Source organism: Dendropsophus ebraccatus, chromosome 4 (assembly GCF_027789765.1).
Source record: "Dendropsophus ebraccatus isolate aDenEbr1 chromosome 4, aDenEbr1.pat, whole genome shotgun sequence".
NCBI classification, from domain to species: Eukaryota; Metazoa; Chordata; class Amphibia; order Anura; family Hylidae; genus Dendropsophus; species Dendropsophus ebraccatus.
In genome coordinates this window covers 149,959,161-149,983,148 of record NC_091457.1, presented here as the reverse complement: position 1 = coordinate 149,983,148, position 23,988 = coordinate 149,959,161, and the positions used below count along the sequence as shown (strand labels likewise).

The 23,988-nt window shown below is 43.9% G+C and overlaps 1 protein-coding gene across 1 annotated transcript in view; it reads right to left on the bottom strand.

Moving 5' to 3' along the window:
- CDC73 (cell division cycle 73) overlaps positions 1–23,566 on the bottom strand; it is a 48,894-nt gene extending 25,328 nt beyond the window's left edge. Inside the window, exons 1-10 of the mRNA XM_069968978.1 lie at positions 23,334–23,566; positions 17,045–17,150; positions 15,647–15,716; positions 14,681–14,743; positions 14,534–14,586; positions 11,833–11,921; positions 11,106–11,322; positions 9,253–9,351; positions 7,587–7,665; positions 6,746–6,810 (exon numbers count right to left, since the gene is read on the bottom strand). Coding sequence (XP_069825079.1) covers positions 6,746–6,810; positions 7,587–7,665; positions 9,253–9,351; positions 11,106–11,322; positions 11,833–11,921; positions 14,534–14,586; positions 14,681–14,743; positions 15,647–15,716; positions 17,045–17,150; positions 23,334–23,464 — 972 coding nt within the window. The 5' untranslated portion in view covers positions 23,465–23,566. The remainder of the gene's footprint in view (positions 1–6,745; positions 6,811–7,586; positions 7,666–9,252; positions 9,352–11,105; positions 11,323–11,832; positions 11,922–14,533; positions 14,587–14,680; positions 14,744–15,646; positions 15,717–17,044; positions 17,151–23,333) is intronic.
- Between the last annotated feature and the right edge of the window lie 422 nt (positions 23,567–23,988).

The window sequence follows — 23,988 nt, the reverse complement described above, 5'->3', positions numbered from 1 at the left end:
GTGAAGACAGCAGAGTGCAGCACACCCCTAAACCGTGAACCCATTCCATCAGGAGAATCTGACCCCTGATTACAGGGGGTCCCACTGTTGTGAATCCCAGTGGTCTTGAGATCCTACACTTATCCCCTTATCCTGTGATTAGGTGATACAGTGTAAAGTTCTTGACAACCCCTAAAAGTTAATCTAAATAACATCAAAGGTATCGATCAGCCATGATCACAAGGACCCCACAGACCCCTGTACAGTTAGTATGGTCCGCTGAACACTTAATTTTTAAAATAATTTTTCCTCTTAATACCTATGACAGGGCAGGAAAAAGAAATTACGACGTAGATGTGAACAGGACCTTAACCATTTTTTCCCAGGGTTCCCACAAAAAAAAAAAAAAAAAAAGGGCAGAAGTGTGGGTAAGATTACAGAACCATCTGATTTGAAGGACCATAGACAAACTAAAAAGTTACCATAACTATAAAAAAAGTTTAGATCACGACTGCGTCCTTTTCTGCTAGTTTATGGTTGTAGTGCTGCATGCTGACAGACAGACACAGGAACCCTATGGGCTCACTGTGAAAGTAATAGGGATCACCCAGCATATTACCAGATGGATCAGATACATGTGTGAACAGAGAGTGAAGATGTGTGTGTAATAGCTGTATATGAAAACACATGGACGTAGTTACTGTAGCTTTCATGGGGGTCTCAATGGCAAATTACAGGGCCGAGGATCTATTAAATAAAAAGGTGATTTTACAGCCTGCCACATGATGCAATATATATGTAAATTCCCCAAGTTCTGGGGTCGGCCCGTCTCCCGCTGCCAGTATTTAGAAGAAAAACTTATCAGTGCAGTGTTGGGGTGAGCAAGCTGGTGTGGCCTAGGCCTGCGGCACCTCTCTCCCCGCCACCATCCAACCCAGGGGCATTCTGAAAGCCAAGAGAGGTGCTGCAGGCCTAAGGGCCCTATTCCACGGGCCAAGCAGGGCCCGATCAACTATGTAAACGAGCACCGATCTGCTAGATCGCCGCTCGTTTACTGGGCCTATTCCACAGCCCGATGATCGTTGAGCGAGGGCTGCAGGGACATAGTTACCGATGTCCTTGCAGCATACATTACCTGCTGGGCTTCTCCTCCGCTCTGTCTTCCTCCCCGGGTCCCGCGCTCTAGCATGGCCTGTCAGCTGACAGACCACTCAGCCAATCACAGGCTGCAGCGGTCACGGCCTGTGATTGGCTGAGCGCTCCGTCAGCTGACAGGCCATTCTGAGGTTAGAGCGCGCGGGACCCGGGAAGGAAGACAGAGCGGAGGAGAAGCCCTGCAGGTAATGTATGCTGCTGCTTCTCAAATAGTCGGTCGCCCGCCGCCCACCACTATTCCACCGTAGCGATGCGCGGTGGGGGAACGATGATTTTAGGTCTGGCATTAAATGAATGAACGATCAGCCGATGACACGATCGGCTGATCATTCTCTCTATTAAACCGAGCGATAATCGGCCAAATCAGGCCGATTTGGCCGATTATCGTTCCTGTGGAATAGGGCCCTAAGGCATTGACACTCTAGGCCACACCAGTTTAACTGCAGGCCTGCCGCATTGATAAAAATATAGTTTTTCTTCTAAATACAGGTTGACCCCCAAACTGGGCACAATGTGAGGAGCTCTACAATAATGTTTCGGTAGTTCGAGGGCGGCAAGGTGCAGGTACAGAGTCACTAAAAAAAATAATAGTAATTTACACAGAACAGACTGATGAAACTGCCAGACCCATAACAGGTTCAGAGATTGAAAGAGTAATACATATAGCTGGGAGAAGCACGCAGCTGTGCGCTTCACTAACTGGTTTGCAGCTCAATCTGGCTATGGATCTATCTATATGATCGTGTGGATCTATGACACATGCCACCAATCTAACCACTATACACGCCAAATCCTCCTCCCTTATTGGTATTGCAACACCCTTAATGGTAGCAACCTCTTTCACTACAATAACACTCAAGCCAAACTGCAAGATGTGTTCAGGAATGGTTTGATAAGAGTACTTGTAGGATGTGACAAAAAAAAAAAAAAGTCCACTTTATCGAGGCTGCGCCTCAAAGCTCAACAGCTCTTAAAAGGATCTAGTACCAACATCTTGGTTCTAGATATCACAGGACATCTTGAGAGGACTTGTGGGGTCCCAATCACAGTATAAGAGGAGACCTATATACTAGGCACGTAGGTTTAGAGTAACTTTTTTTTTGTTTGTTTTTTTGCCGAAATCAGTAGTATAAGCCATTTTCAAGAAACTTCTGTACTGAAAAAGCAATCTCCCAGTCTCCCCCCCCCCCCTGACTTCTTATCTGTGCATTATCAGGCAAATCAGTCTTTATAAAACAGAGAAGCCAGTGAAGACTGGTTCTGCTGTGTCCATTATATCCTATGAAGGGGGGAGGGGCCGAGGGAGATGAATGAGCAGGAAGAGGAGACATGAAGGTCAGCTATTTGTAGACTGTCTGGGAACCTAAAACGCTGGATTCAGAGGTCAGTACTTATCTAGGAACTTGCTGAGAGAAGATTGTAGGGTGTTGTGTTGTGCTGTGCAGGACTGTTCCTTGCTCACTCACTCCTCTCAGCCCCTCCCCTCTCCATAGAGCATAATGGACATAGAAATCCTGCTTCTTTTGATGTGAGGGGGGAGCTAGAAAAACTGCTTTTTCAGTACAGAAGGAAACTTGGTAAATAAAACCTATTACAGTTTCTTAAAATCACTTGTAGTATAGATATTTGTTTTCAGAAAAATGACCCTGAAATGGATAGTTACGCCTGATCTACGCATACATTATCTAACCCCACCAACCTGTTTCCTTGTGCGCTGTATGTGAAACGATGAGGCTGAATATATAAAATCGGAATACATATGAGAAAGTGCGCTGCTTATTCTGAGGGGAATACGCATTAGTGGACACTTGAGGCTCGGGAAAAGTAGCATTTGCATGTAAACAAGCGAATGGCAGGCATCTTCTATAGTCAGGCACTTGTCAGCCGAGCCTTATTGAAAGATAGGTGTGTGTCGGAAAGGAACAAAAAAGTAAAAGAAAACAGATTTTTTTTTTTTTTTTTTACAGTAAATGCCGAAATGAAAACCCACAATGGAACGGTGCAAAATTACCATGGAAACAGTTCTAAAAGCTATCTGTAGAGTGTTTAGCCTGCACCAGCCCCCGGAGAAGACTGATGGAGCTGAATGATAGCGGGATAGCTTTTGTTTTGCTGTGCGAGTCAACCACTTTGCTGCCGGAGCTCCTGAATCCACTATGCGGTGGTAATGCATTCACTGCTGCCGGTGATTTCCAGCCGTAATTGGATGTGCGCGGCATCCCGTCTGCTACTCGCAGGCAGGATTTAGATACCGGGTTATAAATTTTCATGCGGCAACGGGGAATATGATTACAAAATACACAAGAGTCGCTGCAACTGTTATCAAATGCAAGACGGTATAGACTGGATTTCTACTGCGTTAACACGCTTCATTCCCGGCCCGGTAAACTTATATATTATTCATAAACCCGCCGAGGATGTTCACAAAATATTTTCTTTCTATAGTTATTTTATACCGTATTGGGTCACGTTCACACAACGCAGTAAAAAGTGAAAGATTGTAACACTAGCGCGCTATCGGGAAGGAGGCGAATACTATAGAGCAGGTGTAGGGAACCTTGGCTCTCCAGCTGTTGCAAAACTACAACTCCCATCATGCCTGGACAGCCAAGGCTTTGGATGTCCAGGCATGATGGGAGTTGTAGTTTTGCAACAGCTGGAGAGCCAAGGTTCCCTATCCCTGCTCTAGGAGATATAGCTATACAAGGGCTTCTGGGGTTTGTTCCCTACTGAAATCTTTAGGGTCTATAATGCAGATAGCAGTTTTGCAGTAGTGTCCATAGGGGCTAAATGTGATTTTAGTTTGAAGGAGTAATTTCCCATTTCGTTAAATCACCAAAAAGTGACAGAATTTTCATCTACTTCTATTAAAAAAATCTCAAGTCTTCCAGTACTTATCAGCTGCTGTATGTCCTGCAGGAAATAGTGTATTCTTTCCAGTCTGAGGAGCAGTAAAGGTTTTCTATGGGGATTTGCTACTGCTCTGGACAGTTCCTGACATGGACAGAGGTGGCAGCAGAGAGCACCGTGTCAGACTGGAGAGAATACACCTCCTCCTGCAGAACATACAACAGCTGATATGTACTGAAAGATTGGAGATTTTTTTGCTTTGCATTAAGCAGGGCACCAGTGAGGAGAGAGGAGGCAGTGTGACTACAAGCCTCTGTAGCTCGGCCCCTATAGCTACTTACTTGGGGTGGGGAGAGGGGATTAAACATTCTGAAAATGCCCCCATGCCAGCTATAAGGTTCTGGGGAGGTTTTACACAGTATAAGGGACAGGGACCGTAGTGTGGAGAGAAGCCGCTGCTGACCAGCCTGATGACTATTGGATTGGGCAGCGTTAAAATGATGACAGGGTCCCTTTAAAGGAGTATTCCCATCAGGTAAACTTTTGCTAGGTGATGGTAAATGCCAACAAAAGCTATTTAGCAAATACAATGCATTAGCAAAATTGCCTTCTTTAGAAGTTTGGCCCCTTCCTCTTGCCGTCAAGTTAACAGCGGTCGCCCAGGATCCAGACCACTGCTATCAGCTGTGGATTGGTGGCCGGGCAGTCATGGGACTGGTGGTTGGGTGTTGACTTATTTTAGGTCTCCCTCCGATATCCCACATGTCTTGAGGGCCTGGATTGTCTCTGAACGACTACCAGTGGGAGACAGAGCAGAGAAAGGGGGAGGGGGGGGGGGGGGAGATGGGTCATCCACTATAATATCTCAGATGGCTCCAGGCAAGTGTCCATGAGGGTTTGTTTCTGACCAAGTGAACAGAGCTCCTTGTATAGGTAGGTCCCCTAGTCTCTCCTCTAAGCTATGATTGGCAGCTTTATGAATCTAGCATCCAACCGCTAGAGGCAGGGCTAGGGAAGCTCTCAGTACAGAGTCCAGGGCACCTAGCCATAAGCATCCAAAGGAATGGGGGGGGGGGGGGGGGGGGGGGAGAATTGGGCATAATGAATTAATTTCAATGACCTACTATTATGTTCTCAATAGATATAAGCATGCAGTTTATTCTCCTCTACCCATTGAGAATACATGTACGCTCAGCTGACCTCAGCATGCTGAATATTTGAAGAATAGCTGAGCGATTAGCTGCTAATAAAAAGGTGGAGAGTCTATGAAAACATGGACACAGCTTATGCAGTATCCAAGATTTCCTCACAGCCCTCGGGCGGCAACCAACTTCTGGAGCCACGAAGAACCAAACACAGAGCATTAAAGTGTCACTGTCGTAGTTATTTTTTTTTTTTGCAGAAATAAATAGTCCAGGCGATTTTAAGAAAATTTGTAATTGGATTTATTAGGCAAATATGCCATTACCTGCATTCAAAAAGACTTTCCCCAGGTACCCCCCCCCCTTCTCTCTCTCATTTACTGCTTATTATCAGGAAATCTTGTCTAGTTTACATCAGTCGAGCCCTGTAATCTATAGAGGGGGGAGGAGGGAGATTAGTCACCAGCAGAGAACAAAGGATTACACAGTAGGAGCTGTGTGAAAGCCTGTATTCAGAGGTCAGAGAGGTCAGTGCTGACTTAAGAGATAGCCCTGTGATGTAGCTCTAAATTAACTCTTTGTTGTCCTGTTTGCCTTATCTCCCTCCACCCCTCCCCTCTCCATAAGAGAACCATGAAGACAGGGGGGAGAGATTCAAACTGCTTTTTCATGATAAAAATGCATTTTTGGCTAATAAACCCAATTACAAAATTTCTTAAAATCGCCTGTGCTATTGATTTCTGCAAAAAAAAAAAAAAAAAAAAAAAAAAGATTTAAACAACAGTGACACTTTAAGGTCTAGGTAACTTTACAAAACATGAACAGTCTTACAGATCCGCTTAACACTACGAATAAATGACACGCCTGTGAAGGGGGGGGGGGGGGTGATAACCCCGGACCTGAAGTCGTGTAACCACAACTGGATATTAGGAGTTCTGTATTCCTATATCATCCAGAATCATCATAAAAGGCTACCAGGGAACAGAAGAAAGCAGAAGTGACGCAGCACCAGATCATGGAAAAGTAGGTAAGGCAATGGAGTCAGAGAGGTCATGGGGGTGTATAGGGACTTTGTGATCAACACTGCTCTAATCATCTGGAAATTGGTCGCCGAAGTCTCCATTTTATTGGGGACACCATAGCATAAAATCGTTACTTTTTCTCAGAGATGTAGGTCATCCACATCTCCGGGTACCAGCACTGAACTAGGAAGATTTGTTTGCAGGAACAAAACTATTAACCAGCTAAGGCTGGGTCCACCACTGGGTCAGTTTTTGCAAAAAAACGGATGAAAAAAAATGGATGTATTTGTGTGCATCCGTTTTGATCAGTTTTTCCATTGACTTCCATTTAAAAAAAAAAAAACGGATTAAACGGAGAAATACGACGACACAATGACACCGGCAGCAACAGTCACAATACCAATACCGTACAGTACATACTAAACTATGGAAACCTGTAAGGGCTGCACCGACCTCCAGGGTTATTATTCAGTGTGTAGCAATGATATCTGCAGCTGCAATGGTCGGCCCACAGGACCGTGCAGTGAGAACAGTTCAGAGTTCATCTCTGTATTATATGAAGAATATAAAACATAAAGGGAGCGCTGTCCTACTTACAGTCACAGATTTCAGCGTCATTCCGTGGTACGTCCCCATAGTGTCGATTTTAAAGCCTTCCGTTTCTGGGGATGAGAAAATGCAAAACAGGATTAAGGACTTGTTCCGAAAACCTGGGTGCTTTAACCCCCTAATCCAGCTACGACAGCTGAATCGCTGAGCTGCCTTGAGACGTCACGTCTCAAGCCGCAGCCAGATGGGAGAACAGGGCTGAGTAATGCAGGACCCGGCGCTGGAACCGGGGAGGTAAGTGACCGGCGGCTTCTATATCCACCCCCTCCTGGCCGTACACTAAAAATACACATAGCCCGAGTACCCCTTTAAACCTCCTAATATTTAGTTTAATACCTTACACTTGATTTTAGAAAGAGCGTCAGGACCACCAGCCGCATCACAGCCCCCAGCATCAGTGACCTGTTACTATACCTGACAGGGGGAATCAGGGGCTTGGATGCACTCCAGTGTTCATGTCTATCCCAAACCTTAACACAATGACATTTCACAAAGTTCAGGCCTCACATCTTGGGCCCTGCCATTATAAAATCTATGTAAAAATGAGTGTGACCTCATTGGGGTATGGACACTAATTCCCATATGCCTCCTGTAGAGTGCATGGATAGAGGACACCACGTATAGGAGTCACTGCAATGCCGCCATTTCAGACACTTGCGTAATGTGTAAGATCCTGTCAAAGTAAAGCTGTCAGGAAGACTTGTGTGAGCGGGCCTAATGACCTATGGGACACGACTAATAGGAAATGATCAGACTAAAATCAGGAATACTCTACAGCAGTGATCATCACTTAGGAAGTGCACGTCCCGCAGCTCAGATTACTTCTTACCTTCTTTCCCTTTGAACCTTTCTTGATCGTATCGATTGTAGATCTGTGGTGCCGGCTGTTTGTTTCTCAGTGTTGGGTCCTGAAAAAACACAAAGTAATTTTATTTTTTATTGAGCAGCAGAAATGGCTTCTTGTGCTTTTTAAACTGCAAAGAATAAATGTTTTAAAAGGAGTACTCCAGGGGGAGCGGGGGATCAACTTGTGGCAGAAAGTTATTTAGATTTGTAATTTAATTCTATTTATAAATCTTAAAGAGTCTTCCAGTGCTTATCAGCTGCTGTATGTCCTGCAGGAAGTGGTGTATTCTCTCCCGTTTGACACACTGCTCTCTGCTGTCACCTCTGTCCATGTGAGGAACTGTCCAGAGCAGGAGAGGTTTTCTGTGGGGATTTGCTACTGCTCTGGACAGTTCCTGACATGGACAGAGGTGGCAGCAGAAAGCAGTGTGTCAGACTGGAGAGAACACACCACTTACTGCAGGACATACAGCAGCTGATTAGAACTGGAAGACTTTTTAAATAGAATTTACAATTTAATATCAGGGACAGACTTCCTATTCTATCTAGTACAAGCAGACAGTCACTCAGACAGGGATATCCCAGCAAGAAAATTTTTTACGTTTCTTTCATAAAGTTTTAAAGTGAACCAATCAGCCAGTTTGGGCTGATATGGTTCCCTTGAGCATTGTTTAAAGCACCTGGAGCGGCCACGGCACTTACCGGCCGTGGCCGCAGCAGGTGCTTTATAACGGAGAAAATGACTTTTATTCCCCGGCTCGTGACTAGATACGAGCGGGGAAGTAGTCATGGTGGGCGTCTCCCCGCTCGTATTTAGTCACTGCGCTCTGCCTGTCAGCGCCCTCAGAGGGGATGATTGACAAGCAGATAGGTCCGTTAGTGGCCTCTCTGCCTGTCTATCATCCAGCAGAGCGTGCTGACAGGCAGAGCGCAGTGACTAGATACGAGCGGGGAGCCGCCCACCATGACTACTTCCTCGCTTGTATCTAGTCACGAGCCGGGGGATAAAAGTAATTTTCTCTGTTATAAAGCACCTGCTGCGGCCGTGGCCGGTACGTGCCGGGGCCACTCCAGGTGCTTTATACAATGCTCAAGGGAACCATATCAGCTCAAACGGGCTGATTGGTTCACGTTAAAACATAATTTTACTAAAGAAAATGTTTTATTTTTTTTACATTGAGTGGCAGCAGTAGGGGGTGACACAGCCTCTGCTGTCACCAATGGCTGTGTCAGGAACTGCAGGGCTGCAAAAGCCCTGTCCAAGAAAAGTTACATATCAGTAGTGATACTGACCCTCCCCTAATGTTTATTTTAATACAAGGAATACCCATTTTTACACTACTAGCCATATAGATTCTACAGGCAGACTACCCAATGCTCAGAACTCTGGCAGGGCTTATTTGCCTATGTCAGATTCTCAGAGACTTCTGTGACTGCCCCATTTATCTGAATGGGACTTGCAGAAATCCATGAACCTGGTGCAGTAACAAACCTATTCAGATGCATGGGACGGATTATTTCAGTGGTACAAATTTCTGCATCTGACCACACCCCAGCACCATATTACAATGTATTAAATAAATAAGATAATCGTACGTTCGAGTCCTATGGCAGAACTACAAAAAACATAGCACAACTAAATCCCTTACTGTGGGTGCAGTAGTCTGTACTGGTCTCTGCTCGGGTGCACGACCTTCTTCCCTGGCTTTCACATTCTGAAGTATTGCAAATATGTTTTTGGCAAAATTCTGGAGAGAGGCAAGAAAAGTTGGTTAAAAATAATTTTTTTAGATTATTCATATTGAACATTTTTTCTTCTTTTATATGGAATGCACTTTAACCCCTTTCATTGGAAAGGAGATTTGTAATAATCCTGACATTAAATACCAAGACCATCCAGAACTCAGGTGTCAAACCTGCGGCCCTCCAGCTGCTGAACTACAAAACTGCTGGTAGCTGAAGCTTTGTCGGCCCAGGCATGATGGGAATTGTAGTTCTGCAACAACAGGACCACCGCAGGTTTGACACCACTGATTTAGACTATAAAAGCAGATACTGGTAAAGTGTTGGACACTAGTTGGAATGGGATTACAAGATCAAAGCTCTTGGTGCTATATTCGGGGGTCAGGAAAGTTTGGGGGAGAAGCACAGAAAGGGTAAATAGATCCCAGCCTGTTACTTTCTTCTCTGCCCTGTACAGCCACCAGAGGGGGCTATACAAGAGCTTTCAGATGTCATTCCCCAACTTCTTTGGGAAGAAAGGATATGCAAAATTGCTCTCACACCTCTTGAGCAAAGAGATGTCCCTTCAAGTCAAGTCTCGCTCAATCAAGGAGTCTTAGAACATTGACTGGGGATTTTAGGTCAAGCAAAACAACCTCTCCAAAAGGAAAGATTTCCCATCTGCAGACAACTGTTTCGGGTAGTTTGCCCTTCATCAGTGCAGAGCAGGTTTTTGGCTGGCTAGTATAGCTATATGCACATTCTTTATTCCAAGAATTCTCAGTGTAGCAGCAATGGTCTGTACGTCTCCACATGTCTTTATGATGAGCTGGCCTTGAGGAGAGTTATTACCCCTTTAAATAAAGTTTATATACTTTATTTAAAAAAAAAAAAAAACACATTTGAAAGGAGCCGAGCTGTGAGAAGACACCTGAATCAATCATCAAGCGTTCGGATTGGATAACGTTACAGAACTCGAACATTTTGACAGGCCGCTTACCAATACTCGTAAGGAGAATGGTTCCCTGAAGCAGTAACAACCCCACAAAAATTTAATTGGGGGAAAAAATAAATAAATAATTGATTAGGACTAAAGTGCTGTTTGGGTTATTCCAGTCTTCCTGGATGGATTAAAGCCTGAAGTGCAGCGGCTTACACCAAGGGAAATCTTAACTTAGAATGACCCTGTACTAGAACACAGGTGTCAAACTCTGGCTCTCCAGCTGTTACAAAACTACAACTCCCATCACGTCAGGCCAGGCCTGTCCAGGCATGATGGGATTTGTAGTTTTGCAACAACTGGAGGGCCTGAGTTTGACATCCCTGTACTAGAAGATTTGCTTTATCCTAGAAAACTTGTCCTACATATTTTGTGGCCATACTACTACTTTTCTCTGTGGGAAAGAAGTCATGGAATCTGTTTTTCCACAACAGATCGCAAATCAAAAGCTGCTATGTAATCTGCATGATCTATGGAGCTGTTGAAGAAAACCAAGTACTCAGCCATTGGCAAAGTTGCAAAAAAAAAAAAAAAAAAAAAAAAAAATCCCTCTCAGGGCCTCATTTCTCCCCCGAGTATGCCAATGCTATGGTGAAACATGTTGGATAGTTGAATTTTAATTGCACTCAGTGACATGTTGGATAGTTGAATTTTAATTGCACTCAGTGATTAGTGGTCTGTCTGGTTTTTATTTCTGCCAAGGAATTACGCAGAATATTGGTCACTGTCCACTTATTATAGAGGTTTGTGATTTGTGCAGAGGATACATGTCGCCCCTACCTTTCCTGTACTCTGCAGTATAGTCGTTCTTGTCCTCCATACTCGCTCCCTACTGACAATATCTCTGGTAACGTCAACTTCTGCATCCACAAAGCTTCTCTGTTTTAAGGCTGTTATATCGTCATCCAAATCTGTTTTGATTGTAGTTTTTCTTTTTGCCATAATTTTGGCTTTGATGGCAGCAATTTTTTCAACGGACATGGCTTCTGAGAGGGACCTGGAAAACAGAGGAGATGCTAGAATATCCCATGGAATGTAGCTTCACATTTGAATGAAAATTTTATCTATCTATATACCCATAATATATATGTGTGGGCCTGCGGTGAGATGGAGAAAATAAATAAATATTTATATATATATATATATATATATATATATATATATATATATATATATATATATATATATATATATATATATATATATATATATATATTAGAGAATTATATATCTCACCGCAGGTCCACACATACAGCAGCTAGAGAACGCTCCTGGCTCACAAGGCTTTCCATCAGCTCTATTTATGCTACAGAACAAAGTTCGTATTCAGGAAATATGAAGTTACTGAAAAGTTCACATAGTTAAACTGAGTATATAGATCAGTAAATATATAGCACAGGGCATGATACAGTGACTCAGCTCAATACAATGAGCAATATAATCGCCTGCCACTAAAACTGAAGGAGACAATGCCAAAAAGGTAAATCATGCGAAGAGCGCGGCTTACCGAATCTGCTCAGTCTGCACAATGCCTTCTTTATGGCCTTCCAGCCTGGCAGCCAGTCTCTCTTTGTCAAGACGGACACGTTCTTCATCCTAAGAAGATAGCAAATACCTATAAAATCTAAAATTATCTGGGTTATGTTCCTTATATTGTCAGCCACACAATAAGGAGGAAAAGAAATGAACGCTCAACTCGAACCCATATTGTGCTTTGGAGCGCTGATCCCCTTATAATATAGAGAGTGACGAGTGCAATATGTAATAAAAACTCCTAAATGTGGCCTGTAAGGATGTGATAGACATGAAACCAACTTAGACATGAGATATCAAGATGAGATGACAAGTGCCCTTGTTAGTCCAACAAGCTATCTGCGCAATAAGGGACAAGCTACTTTATCATTATTTTAAGGCCAACGTGTTTCCTCCAGGTTATCTGGATTCATCAGGAGCCCAGAAAGAACAGGTATGAAGTAGTAACTTAAAGATGTGGCTAGAAAGCTATCAGTCCATAGGTGAAGTGATCCCTAGCAGTGGGGTGGTAGCTAAAAGCGAGGGCACAAAAAAAAAAAAAACCAAGAGAGGGATATTTTTTTGGATTTAGGAATAACCAGCACTAAAATGTCAAGGCCACACTGGCTAGCTAACAGCGGCTCAAAAGAACCAGTAAGATCTCTCCATTTACATTACTAGATTTGCAGTTTGAGTCTCTTCTGTGTCTGGTCATGTGTGTTAGCGGGAGCCTGACCCAGCTGAGAAGTGTGAACATTACCAATGTTTCCAGAATCCCAGCTTGCAGTGCTATGGGTATAAGCATCTATGGTCATATGCTGATCTCACAGGTACACGTCACAGCTCCATACTATAAACCAGTCCATGCACCTGTGTGATCACCACACGACCAGGAAAGAATTTTATCCACTGCATAAGAAACAGTTAAAATTTATACTGAAGTACAGCAAGCCAGGAGACATTTGCTGAAAACAGAATATCCCTATAGGGACCATTCACACACACTGTATTGCACTGGATTTCACGATGCACTACCGATTGGTATGGCACTATATATTCTTGCAGTGGAATGGAAATTCCTCACGAGAATGGAGTGCCATAGACTTAAATGGTAATCAGTATTGCTGTGGATTTCATTTTGAAAAACTCACAGCGTGAAATCCACTGCAATACAGTACATGTTACTGGACCCTTAAAGGTTATCTTCAGCATTTTCTTTAATTGACCACTATGCACAACAGGTACGTATAGTCTCCTGTCTCCAGTTCGATACCCTGCATAATTGAAGTTGCTGGGTTTTACTCTGGAGATGGGAGCTATGGAGACCCAGAAAGAAAATCATCTATTTTATACCATGATAGATCTAGGTCTAAGTTCTTAGGGTACGTGCACAGTGCAGTATAGCGACGGATAACCCGTTGCGCAATTCGCAACTCGCACCCGCCAGGGGACTGATGCGGGCACGCGCGTCTCTGCCCGTGTCATAGTCTCCATTCTATGAACAGGCAGATTCAGTCATCCATCCAAAGAATGAACACGTTCATTCTTTGGACGGAGGGCGGAATCCGCCAAGTTTTGTTCTGTCCAGGTCTGAATGTTGAGACCTTAACAGATCAGGAGAACAGGACAGGAAAAGACCTTGCTAAGCACAGTCCTCTCCCAGCTCTGTGACATGTGATGATTCGGGCTCCTAATGTTCCTAAGTCTATAGAGCCCAACTCTATCACTGAGTGGGAGCAGACTGTGCTGCAGCGCGGTGTTCACACAATCATTACGGGTATACACACTCAGACCCAGACCGATCAAAACTTTTGACATGTTCCTTTAACATGTCAAAAGTTTTTCCAAACAATAAGTACACTTTAAGCCGTTTAAAGGAAATGTATCACCTAAATTTTCTTTTGCAGATTAGAATCAGATACTATAACATGGTCTTTCATTCTAATCTGTTTTTATTTCCTGATTGTCATTTTATTTTTCATACATTATGAAAGTCAGCTGAACCCACCTCCGCCGGGGGAAGGTATATGGCGACTGTTCTCCAAGGGATAAGCCTGTCAGAGCAATCTGACAATGGCTTAACCTGCCCCATAGGGAACACACGACATTTCATGAAAACACTCATGTATATGTCAGGAGACGTAACTAACGAATGAACGTTTAAAGAATATGGCCAACTTTAGGTAGAAGAAAGAGTTTGGGGGCTTTAATGGCCATGATATAATTGTGGATGACGATCTCATACTTACTACCTAAATTCCCAAGACACTTAGGGGGATATTTATTAAAAGGCGAAAATGCCTTTAGGCACAGATGGGCCTGATTGGCGTAAAAATATTTTCAAATTGTGTATTTGCGAATATTTTTTTCGCATCAGGCCCATCTGCGCCACCTTCGCCAGAGGGGCGGAGAGAGGGTGCAGCAGCACGCAGAGGGGGCACGGCCTTTGAGTGCGCAGCATTTATCATTTTTTCGGGGCAAAATACTGAAACCTACGTCAGCTCTGAGCTTCAAATTATTCGTACGGACGGGTTCCGTGCGCAGGGGATTTACATAGAGGCAGTGCGCCTCCACATAAATCCTCTGAGCTCCGGGGACATTTGTAAGCCTGGCATAAAAATCGCCAGACTTAATAACTGTCCCCCTTAGACCCCATTTCTTTCTTATTGAAGGCCACAGTGACAGCAGGGACTCACCTCTATCCTGGGTTTCTTCGCCTCAGCTAATATTTCATCTGTTGCCCTCTTCACTAAAGACACAGGAAACAAAAAATATATATATATTACCTTCAGAATCCAAGTTTCAGAATTCCTCACCCCAATAAGAAGGGAAGCTACACTTACCCTGAGAAGACCTCTGAAGGCCGATCTCCAGCGGAGCGCTTCTGTCTATACTGGCAGATGTCGCTGCAGAGGAAAGAAAAAAAAATACATCACATTGTTAAACCCTAAAAACAACATAGAAAGCGAAGGAAGAATGGAGGAGCGAGGCGGATGATCCTCCCGAGGACAGAATAGTCACATTGAAAACACTACAGCCCATCTACACAGCGGTGGATCCGGAGCTTGTACAGCGGATATTTTGCACACTCTATATATTGTCTCTTTTTAGTCATCTCTTCGATGCTCTTATATGAAGTATCAATGTCTTAATAGAAAAAAAAAAGTGCTTTAAACTGCATTAATAGGACCAAAGCCTTAACTATAGATGCAGTACTGCGTTTTCTGAAGTTCTGAAGGGATTTCATTTCATGCAAACCAGAGTGAATCAAATCTTTAGAGAACACAATCGGTACTGTATGTCTCTAGCTAGAGAGCGTAATGTTATCCAATATGTAAGCACAGGCTGAATACCCCCAGCGTAACCCGTGTCATTCGATCGCAAATTTGAAGGGACACGTAGTTAAAGGAGTAGTCCAGCAGGAGGGAACAAAAATCATTATGGGCAGGGGGTGGGAGGAAATAAAAAGAATAAAAAAATTAAAAAAAATAGACCAAGATTACCCTCTCCCCATGCCCTGCATGACCCGGCTACCATACTCCGCTGGGTGTCATCTTCTCCTGGGTTCCAGGTATGTCACAAGTGGGTGGAATTTAGCCCACCCAGCCAGTGACTGTAGCTGTCCCACTCCAGTCACTGACTGGCTGAGCGGAGCATCCGTCAGCCGGGTCGTGGCATAGCTGAAGGGGAGATGAGCAGACAGCCTGCTGGGGTCAAGGAGCAGGAAGCGGTGCTGCACGGGTGCTGGGACAGGTGAATGTGATCTCTTATTTTCCCCCTTCCCCTTTTAAACCGAAAGCCATACTTACATGTTTCCCCATTTAGGTAGGCAAGAAGGTCTTTTCTGTCAGGTCTTCTGACAACAGGAATGTTTTCTGTCTGGAAAATTGAAAAAAAAAAAAAAAAAAAAAATTTAAACAGAAAACTGTATTGGTCAAAGACATTTAAAGGGAACGTGTCGCCATGAAAACGCTACCTAAAAAGGGGTTATTCGGTCAGGTAAAATAAAGACTGAACAGCTTACATACATTTTCTATGTCTTCATCAGAAAGCAGCAGACTCAGAACTGAGGGAAGGAGATAGAAAAGGCGTTGACATGTATGGAATGAATAGTTAGTCTGAGGAAGGGGGGGGGGGGGGGGGGGGAGGAAATGATTTAACATATTTTACCTAACCGGATAAACCCTTTAAGCTATCAACATCATCTTTTAGAGCAGAAGGAATGAAGTAGAGTGATATATATCTTTATGGGAAAAGATTCAGTATAACGAGTAATGTATTAATTGAAATCCCTGATTTTTTTTTCACGCCAAGGAGACCAGGGAATGATCCTATCATTGAGTGACCCCGCCCACTTGACTCCATACTACAGAATGATCAGGGATTTCAATCAACGTGTTACAAGTTACATTGAATCTAAACCTACAGGGATATATATCAGTCTGCTCAGCGCTTCCTGCTCTATAACATGAAGTCTAAAGATTTGACAGCATTGTCTTGGTGACAGGTTCCCTTTAAAGAGAAACGGTGAAAAAGTGATGAAAAAAATAAATATATTTTAATATCACCCTTAGCGTTTCCTTACATAGCAAGATAGCAATTTACTCGAGAGAGGACCAGAAAATTACAGAGTAGATCCAGCTACGAGCAACACATCAGAAATAGCCTTGACGTCAGTGAAAGAAGAGACTGACAAACACATAATACTTTATACATTCTATATGGTCTGAAAACATTCTGCACTAACATACCGATCTATAATGTGAAAAAACTTAAATCTCATGATCTAAAAGATGTAAGAAACCCCCAGTTCCCGGTGTAGTTTGACCTCTCACCCAGGGAGCGGTGAGTAATTGGTTTCCTTATTTTATACAATTATCCGCAGTGGATGTGGATTGTGTTACATATCTGGGTAATCTCCTGCTAAATCCACCGCTATGTGTTTGATTGGGGATTTACCACGGATTTTATATTTAAAATCTGCAACAAATCCGCGCTCATCCCATGACCGACATCCTTTGGATTGAACAATCCGCATTGCAGCTCATGGGAAAACGTGCTGCATCTAAGATCCCATCCATATACATGGTACCGTAATCCATTACACATCTTACCTGCACAGCAATAAATCCATCCCGGGTGAAGGTACCCATAATAAGGGTCAATAAGCAACACATTACAAATGTAGAAAGTGAGGCCATACTTACTGCAGCTCGCCGCACGTACACAGGATGGGATAGATGGACATTGTTGAGCAAGAACAAGATGGAGTCAAGAGTGTAGTATTCTCTTGGTTGTCCTTCCTTTCCAGTTCTGAAAGGGAATATAAACAAGGTAAGTTTTCTAGGATACTAAACTATTAACAGTAATAGAATGCTGATTGTCAGCCAGATATAAGAGCACGACTTGTTATGCCGTGTTCACTCAGGTCAAGGTTTGCATCAGATGTACGTCATGTGAATTAGGGCCCTATTCCACCGGACGATTATTGTTCGCATAATCATTAGCGATTAACGATCTCAAACGACCGCTATTGCGAAAGACCTGAAAACGTTCACTTATTTCCATGGAACGATAATCGTTACTTATGATCGTATTTGCGATAGTTTTTTCTTCTTCGCTATTGCGTTCGCATTTACTGCAAACGACCGAACGACGTCTTATTCAATGCGAACGATTTGCGAACGAGCAACGATAAAAATAGGTCCAGGTCTTATAAAGCGATCAACGATTTCTCGTTCGGTCGTTAATCGTTAACTGCATTTCAACCGAACGATTATCGTATAGATTCGAACGATTTAACGATAATCTGAACGATAATCGTCCGGTGGAATAGGGCCCTTAGCTCCAATACCCGTCAATAAAGCTAATCTGGCAGTTACGACAGTGGAACATAAGATCAGAGGGAAGGTCAGTGCGCAGGGTGTTTATTCTGGAGAATTAAAGGAGTTTTCCAGGCAAAAACAGACTGATGAGCTATATAGGGCTGCTGCTGATTGGCTGAGGGGGCCTGTGTGACAGCCAATCAGACGCCGACACAGGGGCGGTTCACCGCCTCAAGTCCCTGCCTGTCTGTGGATCTATCGACAGATGATGGGCTTAAAACGCGGCGGTATGGGAAACTGATCAGATTCGGTTTGTTATTTTAACTGGAGTGCTGGATACCTCTATAACACCTGGAGTTTCTCAGGCTAGATTGACACTTCAGTGTTCAGTCCGCGATACATTGTCAATAAGCAGACTGTATATCACGGGCTAAAGTCGTCCACTCTTACAGGACTCCCAGCATTAGAACCTGCATGGCTGTGTCAGTATAGCAGCACAGAGCTTTAACGGTTTCTTAAAGGGGTTATCCAGTGCTACAAAAACATGGCCACTTTCTTTCAGAGACATCACAACTCTAGGCTCCAGGTCAGGTGCAGTTTGCAATTAAGCAACTTTCCAAACCCCCAATTCCAAGGCTTTAGGGGTAGTACTAGCAGTACAGGCAGTAGCTGGGAAAACCAGAGCTGCTTCCATGCTGGTGCTGACCTCTAAATGACATTACCGGATGCTGAAGCTGATGCTCTGTCTCTGGCATCATTTACACCATCTGGCAAAGCCATTAAAGGGCAACTCCAGCAAAAAAAAAAAATAATTAAATCAACTGGTGCAAGAAAGTGCCAGAAATTCAAAATTTGAAAATCTCAAGTCTTCCAGTACTTAAAAGCTGCTGTACGTCCTGCAAGGAAGTTTTGTATTCTTTCCAGTCTGGAGAGCAGGAGATTATTTCTATGAGAATTTTCTACTGCTCTGGACAGTTCCTGACATGGACAGAGGTGGCATTAGAGAGCACTGTGTCAGACTGGAAAGAATATACCACTTCCTGCAGGACATACAGCAGTTGATAAGTACTGGAAGACTGGAAATTTTCATATAGAAGTAATTACAAATCTCTGGCACTTTCTGACACCAGTTTATTTGAAAGAAAAAGATTTTAGCTGGAGTACCCCTTTAAGAGCTAGAGAGAAGAAGCTGCTGCTACCTGTACACAGAAGCATCATAGCAACATGTGTTCAGGATTGAGGGATAGTAAACGGCTTGTTTAGATAAAGTTCTCTCATAAAACAATTATAAATAAGATAATATAAATGAGATGTAAACTTAAGCCTTAAAATCACCTACATTTTCAAATTATGACAATAATAAGAGTTACACATTACTGGGTGCAGCCCAAACATTTAATGCAACTATATACAAAAACTGATGAAACGCTGTGCACCTGGTGTAAGAGACAGACGACACTGCTGCCGCACAACCAGGCATCCTTACTCACATAGTACCACAAATCCCAGAGGATCTCAAATAACTATGGTCTCACATGGCACCAATAAGAGGTTTAAAGGGGTCGTCCAGCGAAAATCAACTGATATCAGAAACTTACATAGATTTGTAATTTACTTCTATTAAAAAATCTCAAGTCTTCCAGTACTCATTAGCTGCTGTATGTCATGCAGGAAATGTTTTATTTTCAGTCTGACACAGTGCTCTCATCTCTGGCCGAGACAGGAACTTTTTCTCGGTTTTCTATGAATCCCTATAGAAAAGCTCTCCCCGTCTGGACAGTTCCTGTCTCAGCCAGAGATGGCAGCAGAGGGCACTGTCAGACTGAAAATAAAATTTCCTACAGGACATACAGCAGCTAAAAAGTACTGGAAGACTTGAGATTTTTTAATAGAAGTAAATTACAAATCTATATAACTTTCTGATATCAGTTGATTTGAAAGAAAAAGATTTTGGCTGGACAACCACTTTAATAAATGTTTGCAGTATATACACCCTGGACCTTTAACAAATTATGTAAATGCAGATACACAATAATAATAATAACAAATCCCAATAATAGGCACATAATGAAAATATATCCATTAAAAAAAAAAAAAAATTATCCTAACTGTGAATGCAACCCTGACCAGACAGCCCAGTGACACCGAGTACACAACGTTAAAACACCGCATATTCTGCATCACAGGCTCCTTGAATCCACACCGTATCTAAGCTGGATAGAGCGCTAAGAGACCTCAGAGTGCGGCAACTCCCGACTGTCCCATAAAATCAGGGCACTCGGGCAGATGAATGATTCTTTTTAATGATAATCTTTCTGCAGATTTAAGTTGCCTAAACCCACCAAGAGGTACAGTAAATGGATACAGTGTATAGGGAGAGGGGAACCCATAGTCACTTCACTCCCTCTGTCACAGAGCTCCTTAATCTCACTGCTCTTACAGCAAAGAATCCTATTAGTGCTTTGTGTGTCTCTCTCTATCTTGCACCCTCCGGTGATCTCTTCATCACAATCCTGTCTCTGAGCATTAGGTTTGCAGTGCCTGGTCCACGAATCATTGATCACACATAGATGTTGTCCCTGCTTGCACGACCAACCCAGGTGAGCAGACATCCATCTTCCTCACCTGTCCTACCACCCATCACCAGGTTAGCGCCTTGCTCTTTTTTTCTTCTTTCCCAGCATATATAGTTCTTTGTATTCCCGTCTGGCGTCCAGCAGCTGTCCCTGATGACGGCCTGGCAGATGACCCCTCCCCCCCCTCTCCATCAGCCATCTATGTGTACTGTATACAGTGCAGCCATGTGTATGGAAATATTAGTGACATCTTGTGGTGCAGTCAGGTCCCATCTGTGAAGCTGTAGGCTCCTCACCATCCCCGCTATACAGCAGACCTGCCCTATATACTATGGTAAAGGTTATACAACCACAACACAGGTCATAGTCTTATTTGTAACACGGATAATGGTGTCATAACTTACAAATTACCAACACAAGGAATCCATTCTGGCTGTATTTCAGGCCCCCAGTAGGTCATGGTTGGGGCCACACTGACCTCTATTACCCACAATGCAGGTAGCATCACAGTGCAGTCTTAGGCTGCTGTGTAGCCCCGGCCGATTTTTAGAGGTATCAGACGACGAAAACTGACAAGGTAACAATCTGCTGAGAAGGAAGCAGAGATGTGTAGTATTGTACATTACAGGAACCAACAAGTGCACAAAACCAACCGAGCATCATACAGTCAGCATGTGGCAGCTACAGGTGTGAGAAAGGGCCACACCACCCCTTTAAATCCCATCCACTTGTACCCTACAGGCTGCACCGATGGGTTACATAAGGTTATATCCTGGAGGTATCCACAGAAGCAGAACAGCTGTCAGCAGTCACATCCTCAAGAACAAACAATGTTATTATATGATAACATCTAGCGTAATATATATATATATATATATATATATATATATATATATATATATATATATATATATATATATATATATATATATACACACACACACAAAGTCTGCAAGTCACCAGGTTAAAAGGACAAACTGACACCTGATGTCTGATATCCTTCAGGCTCACTATCTATAAAGGGTCACCCTGTCGTTACATGTATAGGATATTCTATGCCTGGCAGTGCTACATACAGGGAAACATTATTATATCTGACACAAAAGGAAAGCAGCTCATAGCAAACACACCAGGAGGCCAATCTGACTACTCCCCTGAAGACTACTACAATAGGTAAAACACGTAGGGAGATACAACACTGAAAGGTTGCAGTGTAGACTCACAGAAGTTGTAACAGATTTAGAAAATTCTGTCCAAAATTTAAACCAAATGGTACAGAAATAATAATCCGCCATCGTCAGGAGAAGAAGAAATCTGACAGTTCAGTGGGGGGGGGGGGGGGGGGGACAATGCGCAATATTGGTCAGAACACTCAGCCACCACTCCACTCACTATGAGATCTCCGAACACTGACACTCAGACCTCGGCAATGTTCTAAGTAAAGCAGGCCACAGGCAGCAGGCCACCACTGACATCTGTTCTTGTGATTGCTGGGGGTCCCAGAGTTTTGAAAAACTTTTAAAGGACTTTCCTAAGTTCATAAAACTTTTGATATATGGCTGGGAGAAAGAAAATAGAAAATAAATGATACTCACCCCCCCCCCTTCCCCTGCAGCTCCAATTCCCATTGTTTCCAGCCCCGCAATCATCATACCTTCTGAGAATAGTTGCCTCAACACAACATGGCTGTGCAGCCAATCAGAGGCCTCAGTGACGTCCCACCTCAGTCAGTGATTGGCTGAGCAGGCATTTCATGTTGAGACCACTCCTCTCGTAATCTGTGACTATCGCGGGACTGGAAACCACAGGAAGGAATTCAGCAGGGGAAACTGGTGGAGATATATATATATATATATATACACACACACACACACACACACACTGTAGTAATTTTTTTCTCAGCCATATGGCAAAAGTTTTATGAACCTGTGTTAACACCTTGTCTCCTACCTGGGAGTAACAACAAGCAGGAAGCAGTAAGAGCGTTAGCAGTAAGAGCAGTAATTATCGTTCTGTGTAATATGGTGAACGATTTCAGGTTACCAATAAAATATCTCTTTCACAGTGTATCCTTAAAGGGGTACTCCGGGCTGGGGTTATTTTTCATGTTTGGCCGGGGAGGGTGTAGATATAGAAGCCGCCAGTCACTTACCTCCCCGGATCGCGCCGCCCCGTTCTCCCGTCCGGCTGCCGCTTCCTGGTCTGAGCTGCGGCTTGTGACGTGATGTCTTAAGGCAGCTCAGCCGCGGTCGTAGCGGAGTCCCACCTCGGCCGCTGAATGGCTGAGCTGCCTTGAGACGTCACATCTCAAGCCGCAGCTCAGACCAGGAAGCGGCAGCCGGACGGGAAAACAGGGTGGTGCGATCCAGGGAGGTAAGTGACCGGCGGCCCTACACTAAAAATAACCCCAGCCCAGAGTACCCCTTTAAAAAAAAAAAATAAATCTCTTCACCGAATAGGAAGGGAATCAGGGTGGATGAGTACGATTTCTTTTTTATTTTTGTTTTAACTGCACCCCCAGCCATATACAAAAAGTTTTATAATCTCATTTAGCTCAATGAAGACGATCCACAATAAATCCACACAATTTGTGCAACGTAAAAAAAAAATAAAATAAAAAAAATTAGTTACAGTCCCAGGAGTAAAATTCTGTCATCTGACGCAGATTTATGCAGTGTGAACACGGCCTGAAGTCCCAGTGGATGACAATGCTGACCCTACACCATAGAAACCAATGGAGAAGGAACCTTCCACCCTCCAGCTGGGGCAAAACTACAACTCCCATCATGCCTGGACAGCCTTCGGCTGTCCAGGCATGATGGGAATTGTAGTTCTGCCCCAGCTGGAGGGTGGAAGGTTCCCCATCGCCGCCATAGCACAACATTACAGACATATGTCGCACAAACATAAGTCGCACAACTCCCACCCAGGAGCCATAGCAACTACTGACACAACTTGCAGCGACCTCTTAAAGGGGCCGCTGTGTAACCACAGTCACAGCTGATCCAGAAGGATCAGCACCGGAGGCAGCAGAACTTAGGCAGCACATGTCATAGAGCCGTGTACACACAGGCGCGGCCGCCGCCATCACTCACCCCCAGATAACATAGTTGGTCTTGACGTTCTTCGGCCATGAAAACTCTCCGAATATAACTTCATCTCCCTTGACGTTGATTTCCTTCTTCTGGATGTTGTACTGACGCAGAACGCTCAGCACGTCCGCCATCTTCTCCTCCTCCTCCTGACTGCTCTGGCCGCAGCGAGGACCCCAGCAGAAGAGCTGGCTGAGGCGAGCGCCTGATTCGTCCCCTGTGAGGACCCCGAGGTGTCCGGCGCGATGCCTGCTGCTGAGTGGACGCGCGCGTCATAGGCGTCCCCGGGGTAAGCCTGACTGGGCGCTCTGTTGCGCATGCGTACTGGGCGCCTGTTATTATTTTGCGGTTCTGAGGCGCTGCTCTTCGTCTTTCTTTTTTTTTTTTCAAAGCTTTAATTATACTTATGTGGACAACTTTCACGGTCACCATGTTATATGCTATATGATAGTCTTCTACAAAACTACAACTCCCAGAATACAAAAACCGCTTGGAGAGCACTGCTGTAGACGCTGCAGCCAGTCAGGGCATGCTGGGAGTTGTAGTTTTCAGCTGGAGGGCCACAGTGAGGAGAACTCAGCTGTAGATGCTTCAGTAGGGATAGGAAACCCTAAGCTGTTGTAAAACTACAATTCCCATCATGCCTGGACAGCCAAAG